Genomic DNA, 19,233 nt, shown 5'->3' with positions numbered 1-19,233 from the left:
CAAGCCCCGGCAGGTCAGTCTCACCCGGTCCCACTGCACTGCTGGTGTCCAGGGGGGTCCACCAGGAGCTGGGTGGTCTGGTCACCTGCAGGTGACAGGGGACACCAGCCTGTCAGGGGCACCCCGGGGCTGGGGACAGCGGGGCAGGGACACGGCATCCCCCGAGGACTCACCAGCGAGGCCAAGGGTCTGTGCTGGAAGGGAGAAGGGACAGGGCTGGGTGGTGGTGGCCCTGCAGGGACAGTGGCATACGAGGGTGGGGTGTGGGGACTGTCCTCAAACTGTCCCCTTTAGTTTTGTCAGGAAAGTGCCCAGGGATTGTTCCCAACAGGTCTGGAGAGGCCAGGGGATGTGTCTGTTTCACAGCTGCCCACAGCCACATCTGTTGGGAGCAGATTCCCTTTGGATGGTGACAGGGTGGGCACTCGGGTGGATGCAGGGCATGGCCACTCCACAGACACTCGATGCTGGCACTGGTCGTCCTCACCAGCCCCATGGCACCTGTCCCCACAGCCACATCTCCATGGCCCTGTGCCCATGATCCCATTCCTATGGCTCCTGTCCCCACAGCCCATCTGCATGGCACGTGGCCCTTGTCCCTGTCCCTGCATCCCTGTGTCCCTGTCCCCACAGATGCCCGAGCTCCAAGGTGCCTGTAGCCACATCCCTGTCCCCCTGTTCCTGTCCCCCTGTTCCTGTTCCCACACTCCTGTCCCCACCTTCCATTCCTCACAACCCCTTCCCTCCATTCCTCTTGCTGCATCCCATTCCCACATCCCAGCTGCTACATTCCTGTCCTCCCATTCCTGTCCCCAAAGCCACTCGGTCACCTCCATGCACTGGCCCTGCTGGCCTTGGGGACCTCAGGGGACTCCGCAGCCCCTCTGTGCCCCCTCCCCACCGCTCTCTGCCTCACCAGGGCCCATCCCCAGGGTGTCAGGCCTGTGCCCGGGGCACTCACCCCACAGGAGCAGTGCCACCTTCCCAGCCATGCCCGTGTCCCCGGCCATCCAGGCTGGCTGTCACTCGCTGCCAGGAGCTGCTGTCCCCTGGGTGGTGGCTCTTCGGCCAGGGGGGAAGGAAGCGAGGCCACGTCTCATCTCCACGTGTTGGTGGCACATTGAGGGGGCAGGGTGGGGACACGGTGAGGGGACAGGGTGTTCCCAGGAGTGGGGCAGTCAGGGAATGTGGGGAGGGTAAGGTTGGGTGTCCCAGGGAACGGGATAGCCCCGCAATGGGGAGCATTGTCCCGAGGGAATGGGGGTTCAGAGAATGGGGATCCTGAGAAAGGGAACCCAGGAGATCAGGATGCCTGGGAATGGGGGTCCTCATGGGTGGGTGGCCCAAGAATGGGGCTCCCAGCAGAGCATGGGCCCCAGGGACTTTGGGGGGGTGCAGGTCCCCAAGTTGGGGGTGCCAGCTGAACGGGGGCCCGTGGCAGTCAGGGTCCTGGGGGAATGGGAGCCCATGGGATGGCATGAGGGGAAGGTGGATCCTGGGCAGCGGAGGTGCTGAGGAGTGAGAGCCCCAGGATGGGGATCTGGGGAGGGGGTCCCTAAAGAACTGGGGTCCCATGTTTGGGTTCCCAGTGGAATGGGAGTCCCAGGGATGGGCAGTGGCTGGGTGGGCACAGGGGACACAGCTCCTTCCCTGGGTGTCTCAGATTTTGGGGACACTCAGGCTCCAGTGCAGGCCCCCTGGGGTGAGGGGGCATCACGGAAGGCTCCCAGAAGGTTCCGGGGGGGGCTGGGGGTGTCCAGCTGTGCTCTGCCAACACTTTCACTTCATGTTTCCTGCAGCAGAAGGAAGAGGCCGTTTGTGCTGAGAGTCAGATGTGGGTGGGGGGGACAGTTCTGTTCTGTGGGGACACATCCAAGGAGCTCCTTTTTTGTTGGGGGTCTCTCTTCTGGGGGTGACACGTCCTCGGGGGATCCCAGGGGTGCCCCATCCTGGCTGGGTGGGTCCTGTCCTGGCAGATGGCAGTTCTTGAGGGAGGGGGGTGTCACTGTCCCAGGAGTGGAACGTGCCCTTTTCCTGGGGGGCCCTGCCCACCCCCAGTCTCCCTGGTGGGACACAGTGACCTCTGGAGTGTCACAGCTTGGGAGGTGCCCTGTCCCCTCTACAACCACCCAGTTTGGGAGCCCTCAATTGCCTTTTTAAAATTTTAAGTGCGACTCATCCCCTCCCCATCCCCCAGAGCCCTCCAAGACCCTCCCATGCGTGAGAAGCCCCCATGGTGGTGACAGTGGGGGGGTGACGTGGGGTGAGCATCAGCTGAGGAGGGTGCAGACCCCCCAACAACCACCCCATCCCTCCACACCCCACAGGCTCTCAGCACCGGGAGCCAGGAGACAAAAAATAGCCTCCAGATGAAACCCTCGTGACCCCCCCTGACTGTCCCCCTCCTCTGTCCACAACACCTGAGGACCATCCTGCCCTCTCCCCTACACCACTTGGATGTGTTATAAATGCCAGTCCAAAAGTCCAATTGAAAATATGATTTGGTTTATTGAAAAATTAAATTACAGAATTTCAGTAAAAACCCCCAACAGAGTTATGTTGACAATGACCCAGGTTTGTCAACGGGTGAACAGGGACGCAGTATCTGGCACACTGCAGCCCCCACAAAAGTTCACAAATTGTCCTCGTTTGGGGCTCAGGTTTTATACACTTTATTTTGCCCCCAGCACAAGATTTCCCCACAGTCTCTTTGTTCCCGAGACTGGTTATTTGTATTCATAGTCGTCCTTGGTCAGTTGAAAAGATTTTCCTCGGGTAGGGAGAGGTGCCAATTTCAGGCTTCCCGTGGGTGAATGGAAACCCAGGTTTGTGAATGGAAGGGCGTTCTTCTCCAGAGATCCAGGCTATGATGGGGCTCTGATGGCTCTGCTGCCCACGGGAGGATTTATCTTAATGTGTCTTTCTTTCTGATGCCAATCTCATCACCTTATTGTGTCCCCCTAAATGGTGGTTACTGGGTTGTGCTGTCCTAGGAATTCCTTAATTCCATGGCTGGCTGGAATTTAAGTTACAATGTATTTTACATTTTACCAAACCATGATTTCAACGTGTTCTAGTCCCTAAAAACACGAATTAACCCACTACATCAATTACAGATGGAAACCTCAAGGCTCCTGCAGCTCCGTGAGCAGCTCCTCCCCAACAGCCCTGAGGCCAGGGGAGGACAGACACCACCATCTTCTCAAACACATCGTTTATTGGAAATTTTGGTCAATGCAAATGGAGCCCCAAATCGGTGGGGAATTGGAGCTGGTTCCTTGTAGGGCTGGGCCTAGGAACGGGCAGTGCCAGCCTGGCTCTGGGCTTTGCGCTCCACCTGGGCACAGTACTTTTCGGGCATTCCGGCAGCTCTGCAGAGGGAACAATCCATGAGGCTCCCAGTGGATCCGGCACTGAGGATGCAGAGGGAGCTGGGAGGTGGCCCAGGCTGGGACACCAGGAAGGGCTCAGGGAGCCCAGGAGAGCAGCACGGGCAGCTCCTGACCTGAACTCCTGCAGCTTCTGCTGGCGGAGCTGGGCGAGGCGCTGGCGGCGCTGCTGGAGCTCCTGCCGCTGCCGCCGGCCCTCCTCCAGGACGGCTGCCCGCTCCCGCTGCTGCTGCTGCTGCAGCTCCCGGATCTGCTGCCGCAGACACTCGGCGTGGGCGCGCTGCCGCAGCTCCCTCTGCTCCTGCTCCAGCTTCTCCCGCTCCAGCTGCTCCTGCTGGGCCCTGTGGGAGAGCCAGGCTGGCTCGGGGACCCTGCCGTGACCCCTGTGCCTGGCACGGCGCCTGGGCTGGCACTGGAGCCCCCGGAGCCACCGGCAGGAACTGGGAGCCCCCCAGCCGCTGCCTCAGCCATCCCTCGGTGGCGTGGGCCTCACCTGAGCACCCTCTGGAATTCCTGGCGGTCCTGCTGCACCTGCATGGCCAGGTACTGCTCCTTCTGGGCCACCTGCTGCAGCCGCTCCTGCCTCAGCTGCTGCTCCAGCTCGGCCTTCCTCCGTGCCCTCTGCAGCTCCTGCCGGCGCCACTCCCGCTCTGCCGCCTCCTGGTTCCTCTTGGCCCTCAGAGCGTCCTGCCCAAGCAGGGCACAGGGCTGGGCTTCCCTCTGGGGCAGCCTTGGCAGCCCCTGGCCGTGGCTCTGGCACTGCTGGCACTGCTCCAGGACATCCCCCGGGTCTGGGGGCTGCTCCTGCAGACCCCCCACACCCAGGCGCTGCCTCTGTGCCAGGCTGGGGACAGGGACGGTGGCAGGGGAGCGTGGCATCTGTGCCTGGGCCACTCACCATCTCTGCCTGCCAGTCCTGTGCCCGCTCCTGCTCGGCCCTGAGCCGCGCCAGCTCCTTCTCCTTCTCCAGGCGCAGTTGTTCCTGCTCTGCCTCCCAGGCTGCCTCACGCTCCTGTGGGGAGAGCCCCTGGGGTGGGACAGAGCCCCGGGGTGGGACAGAGCCCCAGGGTGCGACAGAGCCCAGGGGTGGGACAGAGCCCCGGGGTGGGACAGAGCCCCAGGGTGCGACAGAGCCCAGGGGTGGGACAGAACCCCGGGGTGGGACAGAGCCCCGGTGTGGGACAGAGCCCCAGGGTGTGGGACAGAGCCCCAGGGTGCGACAGAGCCCAGGGGTGGGACAGAGCCCTAGGGTGGCACAGAGCCCTGGGGAGGGACAGAACCCTGGGATGGGACAGAGCCCCGGGGTGGGACAGAGCCCCAGGGATGGGACAGAGCCCTGGGATGGGACAGAGCCCCAGGGCAGCTCCTGCAGCCCCTGCCCTGCCCTTACAGCCTTCTGCCGCTGCTGCTCCAGCACCCGCTCGTCCTCCAGCCTCTCCCGCTCCTGCTCTTGATCCTTCAGCCTCTGGCTCTCCACATTGAAACGTCGAATTTCAGCATGGATTTGCCTTTTTTTCTCCTGTTTCTGCTCCCAGGCCTGGAAATGCCACGCAGGGTTGGAGGCCACCAGGCCCAGTGCTCCTTCCTCCTCCTCCTCCCTCAGGGCGGGCAGGCTTTGGGTCATGTCCCAGAGATGCCACAAAGTCCCTGTGGGGCCACAGCCCTGATCCTGCTGGCTGCTGTCCCCACTCCTGGAGTGTGGCTGATGCAGCCCTGCCAGACCATTTCCAGCCAGGTGGAGACCCCCCTGCACAGCCCTGCTCCCTGCTCCCTGCTCCCACCTTCCGATCCTCCCTCTTCATCTGCTCCAGGCGCTCCAGCAGCTTCTGGCCCTCCTGGAATTTCTTCTCAGCCCTCAGTGCCCTCTCCTCTGCGTTCTGCTCCATCTGTTTCACAATGTCCTGCCTGGCTCTGGGGATACGAGAGCAGAAGGTTCCCTCTGGCTCTATCCTGCTTCCCATGGTGGCAGCGCTGCCGTGGACGGGGCTGGTGTGGCTGGAATGGGCTGGGCGGCTCCGTGGGGAAGGGGGAGCCTTCTGCCCACCTCAGCAGCTCCTGCTTCCTGAGGCGCTCCAGCTCCTCCTGGGCCTCCCTGCCCCTGTCCCGCTCCATTTCCATCATCCTGTCCAGGCGCCTCTCCTCCTCCGCCAGCTCCTTGTGGATCAGCTGCTTCTCCAGGACCTGCTTGTCCCGGATCATGTTGCACTTGGCATCGAGGAACAGCTGTGGGGACAAGAGGGGTCTGTGAGCTGGAGCCGCAGTGGGGCACAGGGGGCAGGGAGGGCACGGGGAGGAGAGGAAGAGGAGCACGAGGGGCAGGGGAGGCTCGGGCAGTGCCCGGTGACAGCAGCAGCGCTGGCCCCACCGCGTTCAGCTGCCGGATTTCTTCATCCTGCTCCAGCCTCATCCTCGCCGCCCGCTGCAGCAGCTTCTGCTTCTCCTGCTGCTCCTGCTCCTCCTGCAGGGCTCTCCCACGGTCCCCCTGCTCCTCCAGCTCTGCCTTTCTCTGCTCCTCCAGCTGGGCCTTTTTCAGGGTTTCCTGCGGGGACAGAGAGCGCTGCCCAATCCTGGGCGCCCTCCTGAGGGCTGGCAGGGGTCGCGCTTCAGGTGCCGCATTCCCGGCACAGAGCGGGGACATGAGGGGCTCCCGGGGCCCTGGCACGGCCACGGGCCCCCCTTCCCACAGCTCTGGGCAGGCACTCTGTGCCCTTGGAAGGCTTCAAGCACTGGGCACAGTTCCAGGGATGCTGCCCAGCTCTCAGTGGAGCCTCGAGCTCTGCAGCCTTCCCTGTGCCCCCCAAAAGATGAGGGACACAAGGGACCCCCTTGGTGAAGCCACCACCCCTAGAGCCTGGCTGGGGAGCAGGAAAAGAGGGAGCAGGAGAGGAGATGCCTACGAAAGCAGCGTCCTGTCTGGCTCTCAGGGTCTTCAGCCTGTCCCAGTCCTCCACCTCAGCTGGGGCTTGAGCTGATTCCTTGATCCTCTCGTATTCCTTCTCCCCAATGATGAGACATGGCTGAGGCTGCTCCTGGGGAGCCCTGGGGAGCACAGGGACAGAGCTCAGTGGCACGGAGCCCCCCAGAGCTCCCTGTGCTCCCCGAGCTGCCCACTCGGCCCCAAGCCAGCCCAGAGCAATGTGGGAAGCGCTGGGGAGGCTGTGGGCACCCGGCTCTCCTGTTTTGGGGGCGAGGCAGGAAGGGAAAGTGTGGTGAAAGTGGCACCAGGGGTGCAGGGTGCAGGATCCCGGGGGTGGCCAGGGCACACTGCCAATCCCTGCTCCCCAGAGATTTGGGGACGCTGCACTGACACCCATTCCCCCAAAACCCCTCAGAGCTTGACCAAACCCTTACATGAGGTTCTGATCGTGATCCTTGGTGATGATTCTGGTGATCTTTGGTTCGTATGTGACGGGGAGCAGCAGTTCAGGGTGCTTGGGCGCTTCCTGAAGGATCACGATGGGGCTGCTGGATCCCGTGCCCTGCGGGAAAGGACGATGTGAGGGATCCTGAAACTCCCGCACTCAGAGCTCGCCGTGCTGATCCCAGGGGGAGCTCCGGACCCTCGGTCGGGACGTGCCCCGAAGAGGGGCTGGGGGTCATGGGGAGACCCCTATCCCGCCTGAGAACCCGCGGGTGGAGACCTTGGCAAGGAGGGGCTTCAATCCCCGTGAGGAAAGCTGCGGCCGTGGGGGCAGGCGGGACCCCCGGGAGGAGTCTCCAGGACGAGGGGAGCGGGATCCTGAGCCGGCGGTCGCGGCTGCCATCGCGCTGCCGGTGCCGGCGCTGGCGCGGAGCGCGGGAGGTGTGACGGTGTCCCGGGGCCGACTGGCACAACGAGACGGGACCGGCCGCGGGGATGTGTCCGAACCCATTGTGACAGCGCGCCCCGAGCCACTGCTGCGACATGTCGGGACTGACTGTTGCCATGGCAGCGCCACCAACAGCGGGGTGCCCTGGAGCGGATGATGGAGGATCGGGGATGGGGGATGGGGAGGGGTGTTGGTGGAGGGGTGTTGGTTCATAAGCCCCCAGAGCTGCTTAGGGCAAATCCACAGAATGGCAGAGATGGAATTACTGCAGCCGAGAGGAGCCCGAGGAACAGCCCTGCAGGGAGGAGGGAGGGGCACGAGGGGAGCCCGTGGGGGTCCCCGGGGAGCAGAGACCCCTCCTGCAGCCCTGCAGGAGCCCCCGGCCGAGCAGGGGATGCCTGAAGGGTGCTGTGAGCCCGTGGGAAGCCCCCACTGGAGCGGTTCCCGAGAGGGGAAGGGCCCCAGCCTGGGGCAGAGCTGCAGCCCACGGCCTCTCCCCAGCCTCTCCCCTCTCTCTGCCCCCACCAAGTGCCGCCTACAAATGGGTACCTCACTTCCTTCCTCTTTGGCCAAAGAGCCACCACCCAGGGGACAGGGGGGCCTGGCAGCGAGTGACAGCCAGCCTGGGTGGCCAGGAAGGTGGCAGGATGGCCGGGAAGGTGGCACTGCTCCTGTGGGGTGAGTGCCCTGAGGGTGGGCCCTGGTGAGGCAGAGAGCGGTGGGGAGGGGAGGGGGCACAGGGGGGCTGGGGGTCCCCTGAGGTCCCCAAGGCCAGCAGAGACAGTGCATGGGCATGGAGCCCTGGGTGTGACCAGGATTGTGGGGTGGCTGTGCGGACAGGAAGGGGAGGACAGGAATAGGGGGACTGAAATCTGGGGACGAGGATATCATGACAGGCACGTTGAGCTGTGGGGCAGCTGACATTGGCAGGGTAGGGATAAAGGGACAGGGATAAAGGGACGAGCCCCTTGCGGATGGGCCGTGGGGACAGGTGCCATGGGGCTGGTGGAGGTGACCTGTGGCAGTACGGAGTCTCTGTGCTGTCCCCACACTCAGGGTGTTCATAGTGTCTCCATGCCCCACCTCAGCCTGAGGTGGTTGAAGTATCCCTGTCCCTCAGGTGTCCATGCCACAGGGATGTGGCATGTGGGCACCTGTGACACAGACAGGTCTCTCCAGACCTTTTGGGGACCATCCCTGAGCACTTTCTCATGAGGACCAGTCACTTTGGGGACAAAACCCACAGCCTGTCCCCAGGTGCCGCTGTCCCTACAGTGCTACCCCCACCCAGCCCTGTCCCTTCTCCCTTCCAGCCCAGACCCTCGGCCTCGCTGGTGAGTCCTCGGGGGATGCCGTGTCACTGCCCTGCTGTCCCCAGCCCCGTGGTGGCCCTGGCAGGCTGGTGTCCCCTGTCACCCGCAGGCGCCCGGACCACCCAGCTCCTGGTGGACCCGCCCTGGAGGCCGGCGGTGCTGTGGGACCAGGTGACAGTGACTTGCTGGGGCTCGGGGACCACCGGTGCCACCACCTGGTACAAGGACAGGCAGCGGTGGTGGAAGAAGGGACCCAGCCACTTCACTGTCACAGAGAGTGGCACCTACACGTGTGACAGACCTGGCACAGGGCCCAGCCCCCCCATCTATGTCTTAAATGGTGAGAGGTGATGTGTGCCCTGGCACCCCCGGGGTCCCTGAGGGCTCTGGGTGGGCTCCGCTCCATGGGTCACCCCTTGGTGTGACCAGAGCCCGTCCCCTGCACACGGGGACATCCCAGAGCATTCCAGGGCATGGAGACCCCCTGTTGCAATGGGGGACCCCTGGTGCCTCCCAAGGCTTTTAGGATCCCTCAGACACCCCAGATGTGAGAGATCCTTCCTGTCCCCCAGACTGGCTGGTGCTGCAGGTGCCGGCTCGTGTGCTGCTGGAGGGGGACACGGTGACACTGCGCTGCCGGGGCTGGAAGGACGGCACGGTCACTGGAGTACGATTTTACCACGAGGGGAAGGATCTGGTGGGGCCCCTCAATGGGACCGAGCTGTCCCTGTCCCCCCTTCAGCTGCACCACAGCGGCCACTATCACTGCGGGGGCCGGGTGAACTTTCCACCGTCACCGTGGTGGGAGATGTCAGCGCCGGTGGCAGTGACAGTGACAGCGACAGTGACAGCACATGGTGAATGCAGGAATGGGGATGGGAAACCCCAGCATCTTCCCAGCTTTCCCTGACCAGTGCCTGGGTCCTTCGTCCCTCCTTTCATCCCTCCCTGGGTCACCCACACATTCCCATGTCCCTCTCGAGTCCCCCCGTCTTTGCCTGGGTCCCCTCTCCAGGTCTCCCCATCCCTACCTGGCATCCTACAGCCCTTCTGAGTTCCCAGCTCCATCCTCTGCTCTCCCTTCCCTACCTGACTTGCTTCCACCCCTCCCTGCTTCCCCCAGTCCCTCTGTCAGCTCCTCCCACTCCTCTCTGAGCCGCCCCACATCCCTCCCTGGGTCCACTTCTCCCTCAATGGGGTCCCCTCCAACCCCCTCATACTCTCCATATTTCCCACCCCTCACAGATCCCCCATCCCACCCATGTCCCCTTGCAGGGGTTCTTCTCTTGCGGGTGTCCCTGTGGGCACAGCCCCGCGGGGCACAGGTGGCCCTGGGGGACCGCCTGGTGCTGAGCTGCACGGTGGCCGCAGGGACAGGTCCCCTGTCCTTCACCTGGCACCGGGGGGGTTCAGGGGAACCGCTGGGCACTGGCTCCCACCTGGAGCTGCACCACACTGGGGACAAGCACAGTGTCCACTACGAGTGCCAGGCCAGCAATGGGGACATTTGGCCAAGAGCCCCTCACTGTGAGTCAGGTGAACGGGACACTCAGGGTGGGGGTGACCCTGAGCACAGCATCCCCCAACCCAGGTCACAGCCCCACCACTGCAGGTCACACTCCGGGGTGACGGGGACCTCTGGCTCTGGCTGCCCTCACCCACAGCATCCCCAGTGGGTGACTGGTGAACACCACTGTGAGTCACAGTCCTGGGTGAAAGGCTCCCTCTGTCCCCAGGTGCCACCATGCACAGACTCCCTCATCCCACATCTGACACTTCCTCCTCCCATTCCCCTGCCCCCACACCGGGTGCCAACCCCTCCTCCTGGTCTCAACCCTGTCTGTGTCCCCACAGTGCCCGTGGCCAATGCCACCATCACCCCTGGTCCTCTGTCACACCAGGTGCACTCAGGTGACCCCATGACCCTGCACTGCTCGGTGCAGGTGGGCTCAGCCCCTGTCACCTTCACCTGGCTGCACAATGGGGAGGAGGTGGCCCGGGGTCCTGTCCTGGAGCTTGGGAATGTCAATGTGACACATTCGGGCACCTACCAGTGCGTGGCCACCAACCAGCTGGATGACCACAGCGTGTTCCGGGCACTCAGCCCCAAGCTGGCCCTGGAGGTGACACCGTGGGGACACTGGAACACAGGTGGGGACACACAGGGTTCCTGTGTGAGTCTGAGACACCCGAGTCACAGACAACTCAGGTTCACCCCCCACTCTGTCCCTGGCAGTGACACAAATGGAACAGGGCACAGGAGGGGAACTCCTGAGGTCTCTGGGACTGCAGAACCTCTGGGGTGACTCTGGTGACCCCAGAGTGTTTCCCTCTATTTCCTGCAGTGGCCGCAGGGGTCATCGGGTCCCTGTTGTTCCTGGTCCTGCTCATGGGTATCATCGTGGCCTTGCACTGGTGGCAACTCATGGGTGGGTGACAATGGGGGATGGGGGTCCTGGAGAGTGGTGGGAAGGCCCCCAGAACACAGGAGCCATAGGATGGCACACACAGCCCCTGACTTGGGAGGGGCTGAGCCCCCAGTAGTGACCTTGGCTTGGGGCCCTGGGGTGTCTGGGGAGGGGTTGCAGGGTCGTGCAGGGATGTTGGGGGTTCTATCAGGGGTTTTTGGGGAATTCAGAGGCTCCCATTCCCTGCCAGGCTCTGGGTTCTGGGGGCTCAGGGTGCTGGGGGAAGTGGTTGTTCAGGGTTTTTGGGGGGCATCAGGGATTCTGGGGGGACCTGGGGGGAGTTGAGGACCTGGTGGTGGTTCAGGATTTTCGTGGCCCACCCAGGCAAAGATGGGGGGACCTGAGAGGGACATGGGAAGGTGTGGGTGACCCAGGGAGGGATGAAAGGAGGGATGAGGGACCCAGGCACTGGTGGGGACTCCAAAGTCACCCCTCCAGTTTTCCTTTGCAGATGCCAGGAAGCACCAGGAAAGGTGAGTGCAGCCTCCAGCCATGATACACCTTTTACCCACACCCCCAGGACCTCCCATCCCCTTCCACACCCCCCCTTATTCCCACAGGACTCCCCCAGATTCCTTGGCACCCCCCGGGGACGATCCTCAGACGATCTACATGGAGCTGAAAGGGCCACACGGGCAACCATGGGAACCCAGTGACATCTATGAACATCTACAACAGAAGCTGTGACACCCTGGGAAGCAGGAGGCGCTGGGCAACACTGGGGGTGCTCCCACCATGGCTCCAGTGGTTGTCCATCCTTCCAAGGGAGGTGGTGATGAGTCAGGACACCCTGTGCTCCCCATTTCCTCTCCCAGTACCCCCAGGGGCTCCCCCATCCCCTTCCCAGTACCTGCTGGGGCTCCCAAACCCTCATCCCAGTGCTCTGAGTGCCCTCAGTGACCTCCCCATCCTCTCCCCGCAGTGCTTGCAGCACACCCAGGGGTTCCCCATTCCCCCTCCCACTCCCCCTGTTCCATCCCCCTGTAAAAGAAGCAGTCAGGGAGGATTCTTTCTGATCAGTTTCTCAAATGAAAATGAAACAGAAACATGGCAATATTATATCTGAGAACTGTTTGTTGATAAAGGTGTGTAAGTGTTCTTACAAAGGGGGATTAGAAGAGAGAGTAGAGAGGGAAAAAGAGAGACAGAGAGAGAAAGAGAAGACAGGGACAGCGTTACTGCAAGAACACCAGGTGCTCTTGATTTATTAAAATATTAATATCAATCTATTATTAATATTCAACTGTGACGGACAAAAGACTCTCTAACAGTTAAAGTTAGGAAGTGTATGTTTATTGCGATGCTCCCTAATGGGCACTGCAAAGATCACAGGTAATTGCAAAATTTATTTACAGAAATGTTGAATACACAAAATACAAATGCATATTCATACCCCTGTCACTTCCTCTTCTCCGCTCTGTGTGCTAATTGACAACAAGGCAATTAAGCATGGGTAGTTTGTTCCCTGAAATGGGTCGGTGGTCCTTTTGTGAGGACTGGTCACCAAAAGGAGAAAGTAAAACGAGCTCTCCTCATTCTAAACTTTAAACCTTTTCAATGCAGATGTGATTGATGGCTAATAGAACTCCCTGTTTCCTGTTTTCCAGGACTATTTCAGTGGGTTTCTGGAAACAGGAGGTCTGGTGTTGTATTGATTAGTTTCTCTGTTTGACAAGCAATGAGTTACTAAATCTGGGGTAGCTTATCTTAAATCCGGTTTCTTTTAACCATCTTCTAACTTTTAAGTGATTTCAGCAAAGCTTATCTATTCATTTCAACTAAATCAGCAACATCTATTGTTAACTGTAACCTTAGCTTTTCTCAAAGCTTCAAAAGTAGTGTCCCTGTTGGCATGAGCTCAGCAGATGGAGCGCGCTTGTGGCGAGCCCTTGTGGCCTTTGTGAGTGGCTGGGTGCGATTTCCAAGTGTCAGCACCTCCGTGTTTCTGGCATCAGCGACGGCTGTGGGCTGGCTGCAGGCTGGTGCTGCAGGGCTGGGGCTATGGGCTGGCTGCAGGGGCTGCTGCTGTGGTGCAGCAGGGTCCTTGCTGCAGGGGCTGCTGCTGTGGTGCAGCAGGGTCCTTGCTGCAGGGGCTGCTGCTGTGGTGCAGCAGGGTCCTTGCTGCAGGGGCTGCTGCTGTGGTGCAGCAGGGTCCTTGCTGCAGGCAGGCACCACAGGCACCACGGCAGAGGCAGGGGGTGCGTGCAGGCAGCCTCCGCTCCTTTGGGGAAGTGCTGGAGCACCAGGTTGTGGCAAACTGTCGCTGTGAGCTTCCCTCAAAAAGACACACGGAGCCAAGAATTTGGGAGAGTAGAAGCAGCAGGCAGAATCTCTCCGCTTTGTTTATTACTTCTTATTATATACTTTTAGCAAGGCGCTCATGGGTTGGAGAGTGGTATTCCTACATCTCAGCCACATTGGTCAAAGGGACTGTCACACAGTCATTCCTCTCCAAGAATAAGAATGTGAAAACAATGATAATGTTTACAAAACGTAACTGTTGTTTTCCTGAAACGAGCATGAGAAGGTGAGAAACCTTTACTTAATATGAATGCTCAGCAAACTAGGAAATCTCATAACAGCAGACAATGAGGGAAACCCTGGTGGCAGCAGCCACGGCTGGGGGCGGGCAGCAACCGCTCCAGTGGGGAAGTGCTGGAGCAGCAGGCTGGGGAAACTGGAGCAGCAGGCTGGGGAAACTGGAGCACCAGGCTGGGGAAGGAGTGGAGCACCAGGCTGGGGAAACTGGAGGATCAGGCTGGGGAAACAGTGGAGCACCAGGCTGGGGAACTGCTGGAGCACCAGGCTGGGGAACAGTGGAGCACCAGGCTGGGGAAGCAATGGAGCACCAGGCTGGGGAAGCAGTGGAGCACCAGGCTGGGGAAGCAGTGGAGCACCAGGCTGGGGAAGTGCTGGAGCACCAGGCTGGGGAAGCAGTGGAGCACCAGGCTGGGGAAGCAGTGGAGCACCAGGCTGGGGAACAGTGGAGCACCAGGCTGGGGAAGCAGTGGAGCACCAGGCTGGGGAACAGTGGAGCACCAGGCTGGGGAAGCAGTGGAGCACCAGGTTGTCACAGGAACGAGCTGCCTCCCAGAAGCAGCGAAGCAGGGAAGAACGGGTGCGGACAGGGAAGAAGGACCGCAGAAGGAGGAGATGGGGGGATGAGAGCGAAGCTGACTGTTTGAGCAAGCCTCTGATCCCTCCAAGAAACCCAAAGCAAAATGGCTCCTGTTGTGTCACAGGTAACTGCTTTTATTTGCTATGGCTCCTCCCATAGTGTGATTTCCTGGGCATTTTTCCCTGATGTTTTTCCAGGGCATTGAGGCATCTGTCCCACGCTCACAGCCCACTCATGGAAGTTTCTCTCCCCTGATCGGCTGTTTCGTGAAGCCTCCCCGGGACAGAATTCCCAGCACATTTACAGCCTCTGGAGCAATTTTTCACCTCATGCATAGTGTATGTTGAGACATAAATGAAAATCAGATTGGTTCCTTTCAACCCCCATGCCCCCAGAGGCTCTGCAATCACCCTCCCAGTGACCCGTGGTACTGGTGATCTGTATTGGGAAGAGTCCTGCCTGGGGGCTCCACATCCCTCTGGCTCCCCATGGCCTGGATTTTCTTTGCAGTTCTCTTTGTCCTTTCAAAACACCCAAAACCAGGGTGAAAATAAAGATGTTGAACTAAGACAATGATGGGGAACATGGGGGGATCTTCCAGGGGATGTGGGGGATGCTGGGTGTGAGGGAATTGAGGGTTCTGGGCAGGAACTTGAGGGTTGCTCAGGGCTTTGGGCACCCCAGGCCGAGCGGCTCCGGCTGCTCTGGGAGACCCTGGCAGAGGTTCAGAGGCAGTTGATCAAGGACCCCGTGTCCTAGAACTGTCCCTGTGTCCCGCCCCGTCCCAGTTCCCGGTGTCCTCTGTCCAGGATCCCCCTGTCCCCAGTCCCCCCCCTTGCTTCCCACTTGTTCCTCTGTCACCCCACTCTTGGTCCCATCCTGCCCCCATCCCAGTTCGGATCCCATTCCCAGTCTCATTCCCTGGCTCGGCCCCGCCCCTCGCCGGCCGCAGCCGCCTCCGGGCGCTGTTTGCTCCCAGTTCCCTCCCAGTGCTCCCACTAAGAGCCACACTGGGAGGGAAAGCGCTCCCGGTTCCTTCCCGCTGCTCTCACGATCGCTCCCGGCGCTCCCAGGATCGCTCCCGGTGCCGCGCGGGGCGGGGCCGCTTTGGAACCGCCTCGGGGCAGAGCGCGGCTGCTTTTGGGTGTCGGCACCGCCCGGGCCGGGCTGGGAGCGGAGGAGGAGCGGGAGGAAGAGGAGGGACAGAGGAGGGGGAAGAGGAAAGGCAGGAGCGGCAGGAAGACGAGGAGGACGAAAAGGAGGAGCGCGAGGAAGTTTCCCTCCTCCGGACCCCTCAGGTGAGCGGGGAGAGCGGGATCGCCCCAAATCCATCGGGGGGTTCTCCAGGAGGGTTTTTTTTTTTTGGGGCAGGGGGTGTTTGGATCTTGCAGGACCCCAAAGCCGAGCCGGAAATGGCCCTGGAGGGGTCTTGGGGGGTCCCACGTGGCGATGGTTCGGTCCGGCGGGCATAGGGGCGATATCGGGTTTGGCGATCCCCGGGATTCCCGGAGCGGGGAGAGCGCAGAGGGGCGATCCCGGAGCCCGGAGATGAGCGGGGTGCGGGCCCCCCCGAGGCTGAAAGGGGCGCTGACTTCTGCATCTGCCCTTGGGCAGCGGCACTGAAATGAATAAGGGCTCACATTGTTCATTAATATTCATTAATGAATATTAATAACGGGCTAATAACCCCGTTGTTAATATTCAGCTCTTTATTAGAGAGATCAGATGGATGGGGGAGCCTGACGGAGTCTTCCCACCCTGTTGGAGCAATCTGGAGGAGCAGGAAGCCTCTCACCTCAGCACTCAGCCCCTGTTTTCCCCCCCAAACCAGGATTTCCCATTCCCAGACCTTGGCCTGATGGAGGAGGAGGAGGCCACGAGGAAGAGGAAGATGTCCCGGGAGCCACAGGCAGGTGAGGAGGAAGTCAGTGCCCCTTTCCCCCTCTCCTGCTCCATCTCCCAGCCCAGCCTGGTCCCGGCTGCAGGACAACCCCGCTGCTGACGCCGTCCTGCCGGGGATGGACTGAAGGGACCTCCTTCCCCTTCCCGCTGGCAAATCCCATCCTGTCCTTGTCCTTGCTCCCCCAGACACGGAACTGAACACGGAGCCCAGGGAGGACAAATCCCTGCAGCAGAACCTCGTGGGAGAAGCTGTTTGGAGCAGCTCCACGGCACAGGAATCCATCGGGGAGGAAAAGCCCCGGAGATCCCTCACGAGGAGGAGCTGCAAACGCAGATCTCAGGGATCCGAGGAGGAAAGACCCACCCTGGGACAGGAAGGTGGACAGAGCTCAGAGCTTGGGGTCCATGAGCAGCTTCACGATGGGGAGAAGCCCCACAAGTGCTCAGTGTGTGAGAAGAGCTTCAGCCAGAGATACCACCTGACCCGCCACTTTGTCATCCATACAGGAGAACGGCCCTACGAGTGTGGGGAGTGCGGGAAGAGCTTCAGGCAGAGCTCCCACCTGATTGCCCACAGGAAAAACCACACAGGGGCGAAGCCCTACGAGTGTGAGAAGTGTGGGAAGAGCTTCAGCCGGAAATCTAACCTGATCTGCCACTGGGGAATCCACACAGGGGAACGGCCCTACGAATGTGGGGTGTGTGGGAAGAACTTCAGGCAGAGGTCTGCCCTGACTGCCCACCAGAGGAGCCACACAGGGGAGAGGCCCTACGAGTGTGATCAGTGCAGGAAGAGGTTTTCCACCAACGCCTGTCTCTGCAAGCACCTGCGGACTCACAGCGATGAGAGGCCCTTCTGCTGCCCCGAATGTGAGATGGCCTTCAGTGACAACTCCTCCCTCGTCAGGCACCAGCGCATCCACACCGGGGAGAGGCCCTACAAGTGTGGGGAGTGTGGGAAGAGCTTCAGCCAGAGCTCCAACCTGATTGTCCACCAGAGGGGCCATTCGGGGGAACGGCCCTACGAGTGTGGGGAGTGTGGGAAGAGCTTCAGCCAGAGCTCTAAACTGGTCAATCACCAGAGGAGCCACACTGGGGAGAGGCCCTATGAGTGTGATCAATGCAGGAAGAGGTTTCACACCAGTGGCACTCTCCTCGTGCACCAGAGGATTCACACGGATGAGAGGCCCTTCCGCTGCCCTGACTGCGGGAAGGGCTTCAAGCACAACCCCAACCTCGTCAGGCACCAGCGCATCCACACAGGGGAGAGGCCTTACGAGTGTGGGGAGTGTGGGAAGAGCTTCTCCTGGAGCTCTGGCTTGACCCAACACCAACGGAGTGAGCACTGAGGGAAACCCTGTGAGTGCCCCGAGTGCAGGAAGAGCTTTGTGCGCTGCTCCAGCTTCATCCCCCATGGCAGGATCCTCACTGGACGATCCCCAGTGCGCCCCGCTGGGCAGAGCCCCGGTGATCCGTGGTGCTGGTGATCCGTGTTGGGAAGATTCCTGCCTCGGGGCTCCACATCTCTCTGGCTCCCCGTGGCCTGGATTTTCTCTGCAGTTCTCTTTGTCCTTTCAAAACACCCAAAACTGCGGTAAAAATAAAGATGCTGAACTAAGACAAGGACGGGGAACATGGGCAGATCTTCCAGGGGATGTGGGGGATGTTGGGTGCGAGGGAGTTGTGGGTTCTGGGCAGGGGCTTGGGGGTTGCTCAGGGCTTTGATGACCCCAGGCTGAGCAGCTCCGGCTGCGCTGGGAGACCCTGGCAGAGGTTCTGGGGCAGCTGATCAAGGACCCCCTGCCCTGGAACTGTCCCTGTGTCCCCTCATCCCAGTTCCCGGTGTCCTCTTGATCAAGGATCCCCCTCTCTCTGCTGTCCCCTTGCCCCCTGCCTGTTCCCACTGCACTCCCGGTCCCATCCTGCTCCCATCCCAGTCTGGATCCCATTCCAGTCCCATTCCCTGTCCCGCATTCTCTGCCTGGTCGCTGGAATGCCACGGCAACAGCCCTCAATTCAATCAGCTGGGCTGAGCCTGACTCTTGGCCTTCTAGCACCTTCCACTCAGATCTATCTTTCCAGGAAACAACGGCTTTCCCTGTTTTTCCTGAGCTGTCAGTGAAGACGGTGGCTCCTTGCACCGACACCCAACTACTTTTTGGCCGCAGAGACAAATTGCTTGATTTTGCCAATTGTAATAACTTATGACTGGGCAGATGATGAGCAATCCTCCCTGAAAAGTTTTGCTGGTCCTTTGCAAGGAAGCGCTGTTAACAAAGCTCCATTCAAAATCTTCCTGCTGTGCTGGAAGAATAATTTTTGTAGGATCAGCTGCCATTAGTTGCAAGGACCGTTGACAGCATTTGATTATCAAATGAGCAATCAATTCAAACAAACATGGGTTCTGTCATTTTGGGTCGATGGGGCAAGAAGAGTGAAGAATGTGCAAAGCATTCTTCACTCCACTGACCAATGATGGCTATAGGATGAAAATTGGCATTGGTAACAAAACCAGTGATATCAGTGGAGGGAGAAGCCCCCACGGGCACAGGTCTCTGGGGCAGCAGACAGGCACCAGCCCTGCCAGGGCTCAGAGGGACTTGGCTTTGGTGGGGACTCTGCCACCCCTGCACATTTCAGTGCTCCCCGGGGTCAGAGCAGCATTCGTGCCCTGGCCCACACGTTCCTTGTCTGTGCCACACGGCCGTGTTGAGGATGGCCACCAAGCAGGACGTGTCCCATCCTGCTCCTGCTCCGGGGTGGGGACACGGCACCTCCCGAGGACTCACCAGCGAGGCCGAGGGTCTGGGCTGGAAGGGAGAGGGGACAGGCCTGGGTGGGGGTGGCACAAGGGGGACAATGGCATGAGGACAGGGAGTGTGGGGGCTTTCCACAAACTCTGCTTTTGTGGCACTGACCCTCGAGGACAGGGACACCGTGGCCACCCCAGGGTCAGGCAGGACATGGGGACACTGCAGACAGTGCAGAAGTGGGGACGCCACAACCACCCCATGCTGGCACAGGTCACCGCCACCAGTCCCAAATCCCTGTCCCATCATTATTGTCCTCACATTCCTGTCCCCCCTCTCCTGTCCCCACAGACACCCCACAGCCCCGGTGGCCTCCAGGCACAGGCTCTGCTGATCTTGGCGACCTCAGGGGACCCCACAGCCCCACTGTGCTCCCTCCCCACCGCTCTCTGCCTCACCAGGGCCCATCCCCGAGGTGCCAGGC

General features: G+C 60.8%; 3 protein-coding genes across 9 annotated transcripts in view; 2 read left to right on the top strand and 1 right to left on the bottom strand.

The window, feature by feature from the left end:
* LOC134562853 (Fc receptor-like protein 4) overlaps window positions 1–19,233 on the top strand; it is a 120,892-nt gene that overhangs the window by 12,297 nt on the left and 89,362 nt on the right. The window lies entirely within an intron of this gene.
* Window positions 3,200–6,718, bottom strand: LOC134562835 (cilia- and flagella-associated protein 45-like). Of its 4 annotated transcripts, none has more exons than XM_063420388.1 (9): window positions 6,287–6,718; window positions 5,755–5,928; window positions 5,434–5,612; window positions 5,171–5,300; window positions 4,780–4,926; window positions 4,288–4,416; window positions 3,883–4,076; window positions 3,506–3,730; window positions 3,200–3,413 (listed from the first exon to the last, which is right to left on the bottom strand). In XM_063420388.1, exons 1-9 carry the CDS (start codon window positions 6,701–6,703, stop codon window positions 3,293–3,295), a joined length of 1,716 nt encoding a protein of 571 aa, XP_063276458.1. In that variant the 5' UTR covers window positions 6,704–6,718; the 3' UTR covers window positions 3,200–3,292. The 4 variants fall into 4 exon arrangements, with proteins under 4 accessions (XP_063276458.1, XP_063276460.1, XP_063276459.1 ...); XM_063420390.1 differs by having other exon boundaries at window positions 3,200–3,371; XM_063420389.1 differs by having other exon boundaries at window positions 4,288–4,401.
* LOC134562858 (high affinity immunoglobulin gamma Fc receptor I-like) lies at window positions 7,418–13,486 on the top strand. Of its 4 annotated transcripts, XM_063420467.1 has the most exons (9): window positions 7,418–7,876; window positions 8,512–8,532; window positions 8,621–8,851; window positions 9,084–9,368; window positions 9,787–10,038; window positions 10,366–10,662; window positions 10,857–10,940; window positions 11,431–11,452; window positions 11,540–13,486. In XM_063420467.1, exons 1-9 carry the CDS (start codon window positions 7,846–7,848, stop codon window positions 11,664–11,666), a joined length of 1,350 nt encoding a protein of 449 aa, XP_063276537.1. In that variant the 5' UTR covers window positions 7,418–7,845; the 3' UTR covers window positions 11,667–13,486. The 4 variants fall into 4 exon arrangements, with proteins under 4 accessions (XP_063276537.1, XP_063276538.1, XP_063276535.1 ...); XM_063420468.1 differs by lacking the exon at window positions 8,512–8,532; XM_063420465.1 differs by lacking the exons at window positions 7,418–7,876; window positions 8,512–8,532 and having other exon boundaries at window positions 8,541–8,851.

This window comes from Prinia subflava, chromosome 31 (assembly GCF_021018805.1).
Source record: "Prinia subflava isolate CZ2003 ecotype Zambia chromosome 31, Cam_Psub_1.2, whole genome shotgun sequence".
Lineage (NCBI taxonomy): Eukaryota > Metazoa > Chordata > Aves > Passeriformes > Cisticolidae > Prinia > Prinia subflava.
The sequence above is the reverse complement of the archived record's forward strand: the minus strand, read 5'-3'. Positions and strand labels throughout refer to the sequence as shown.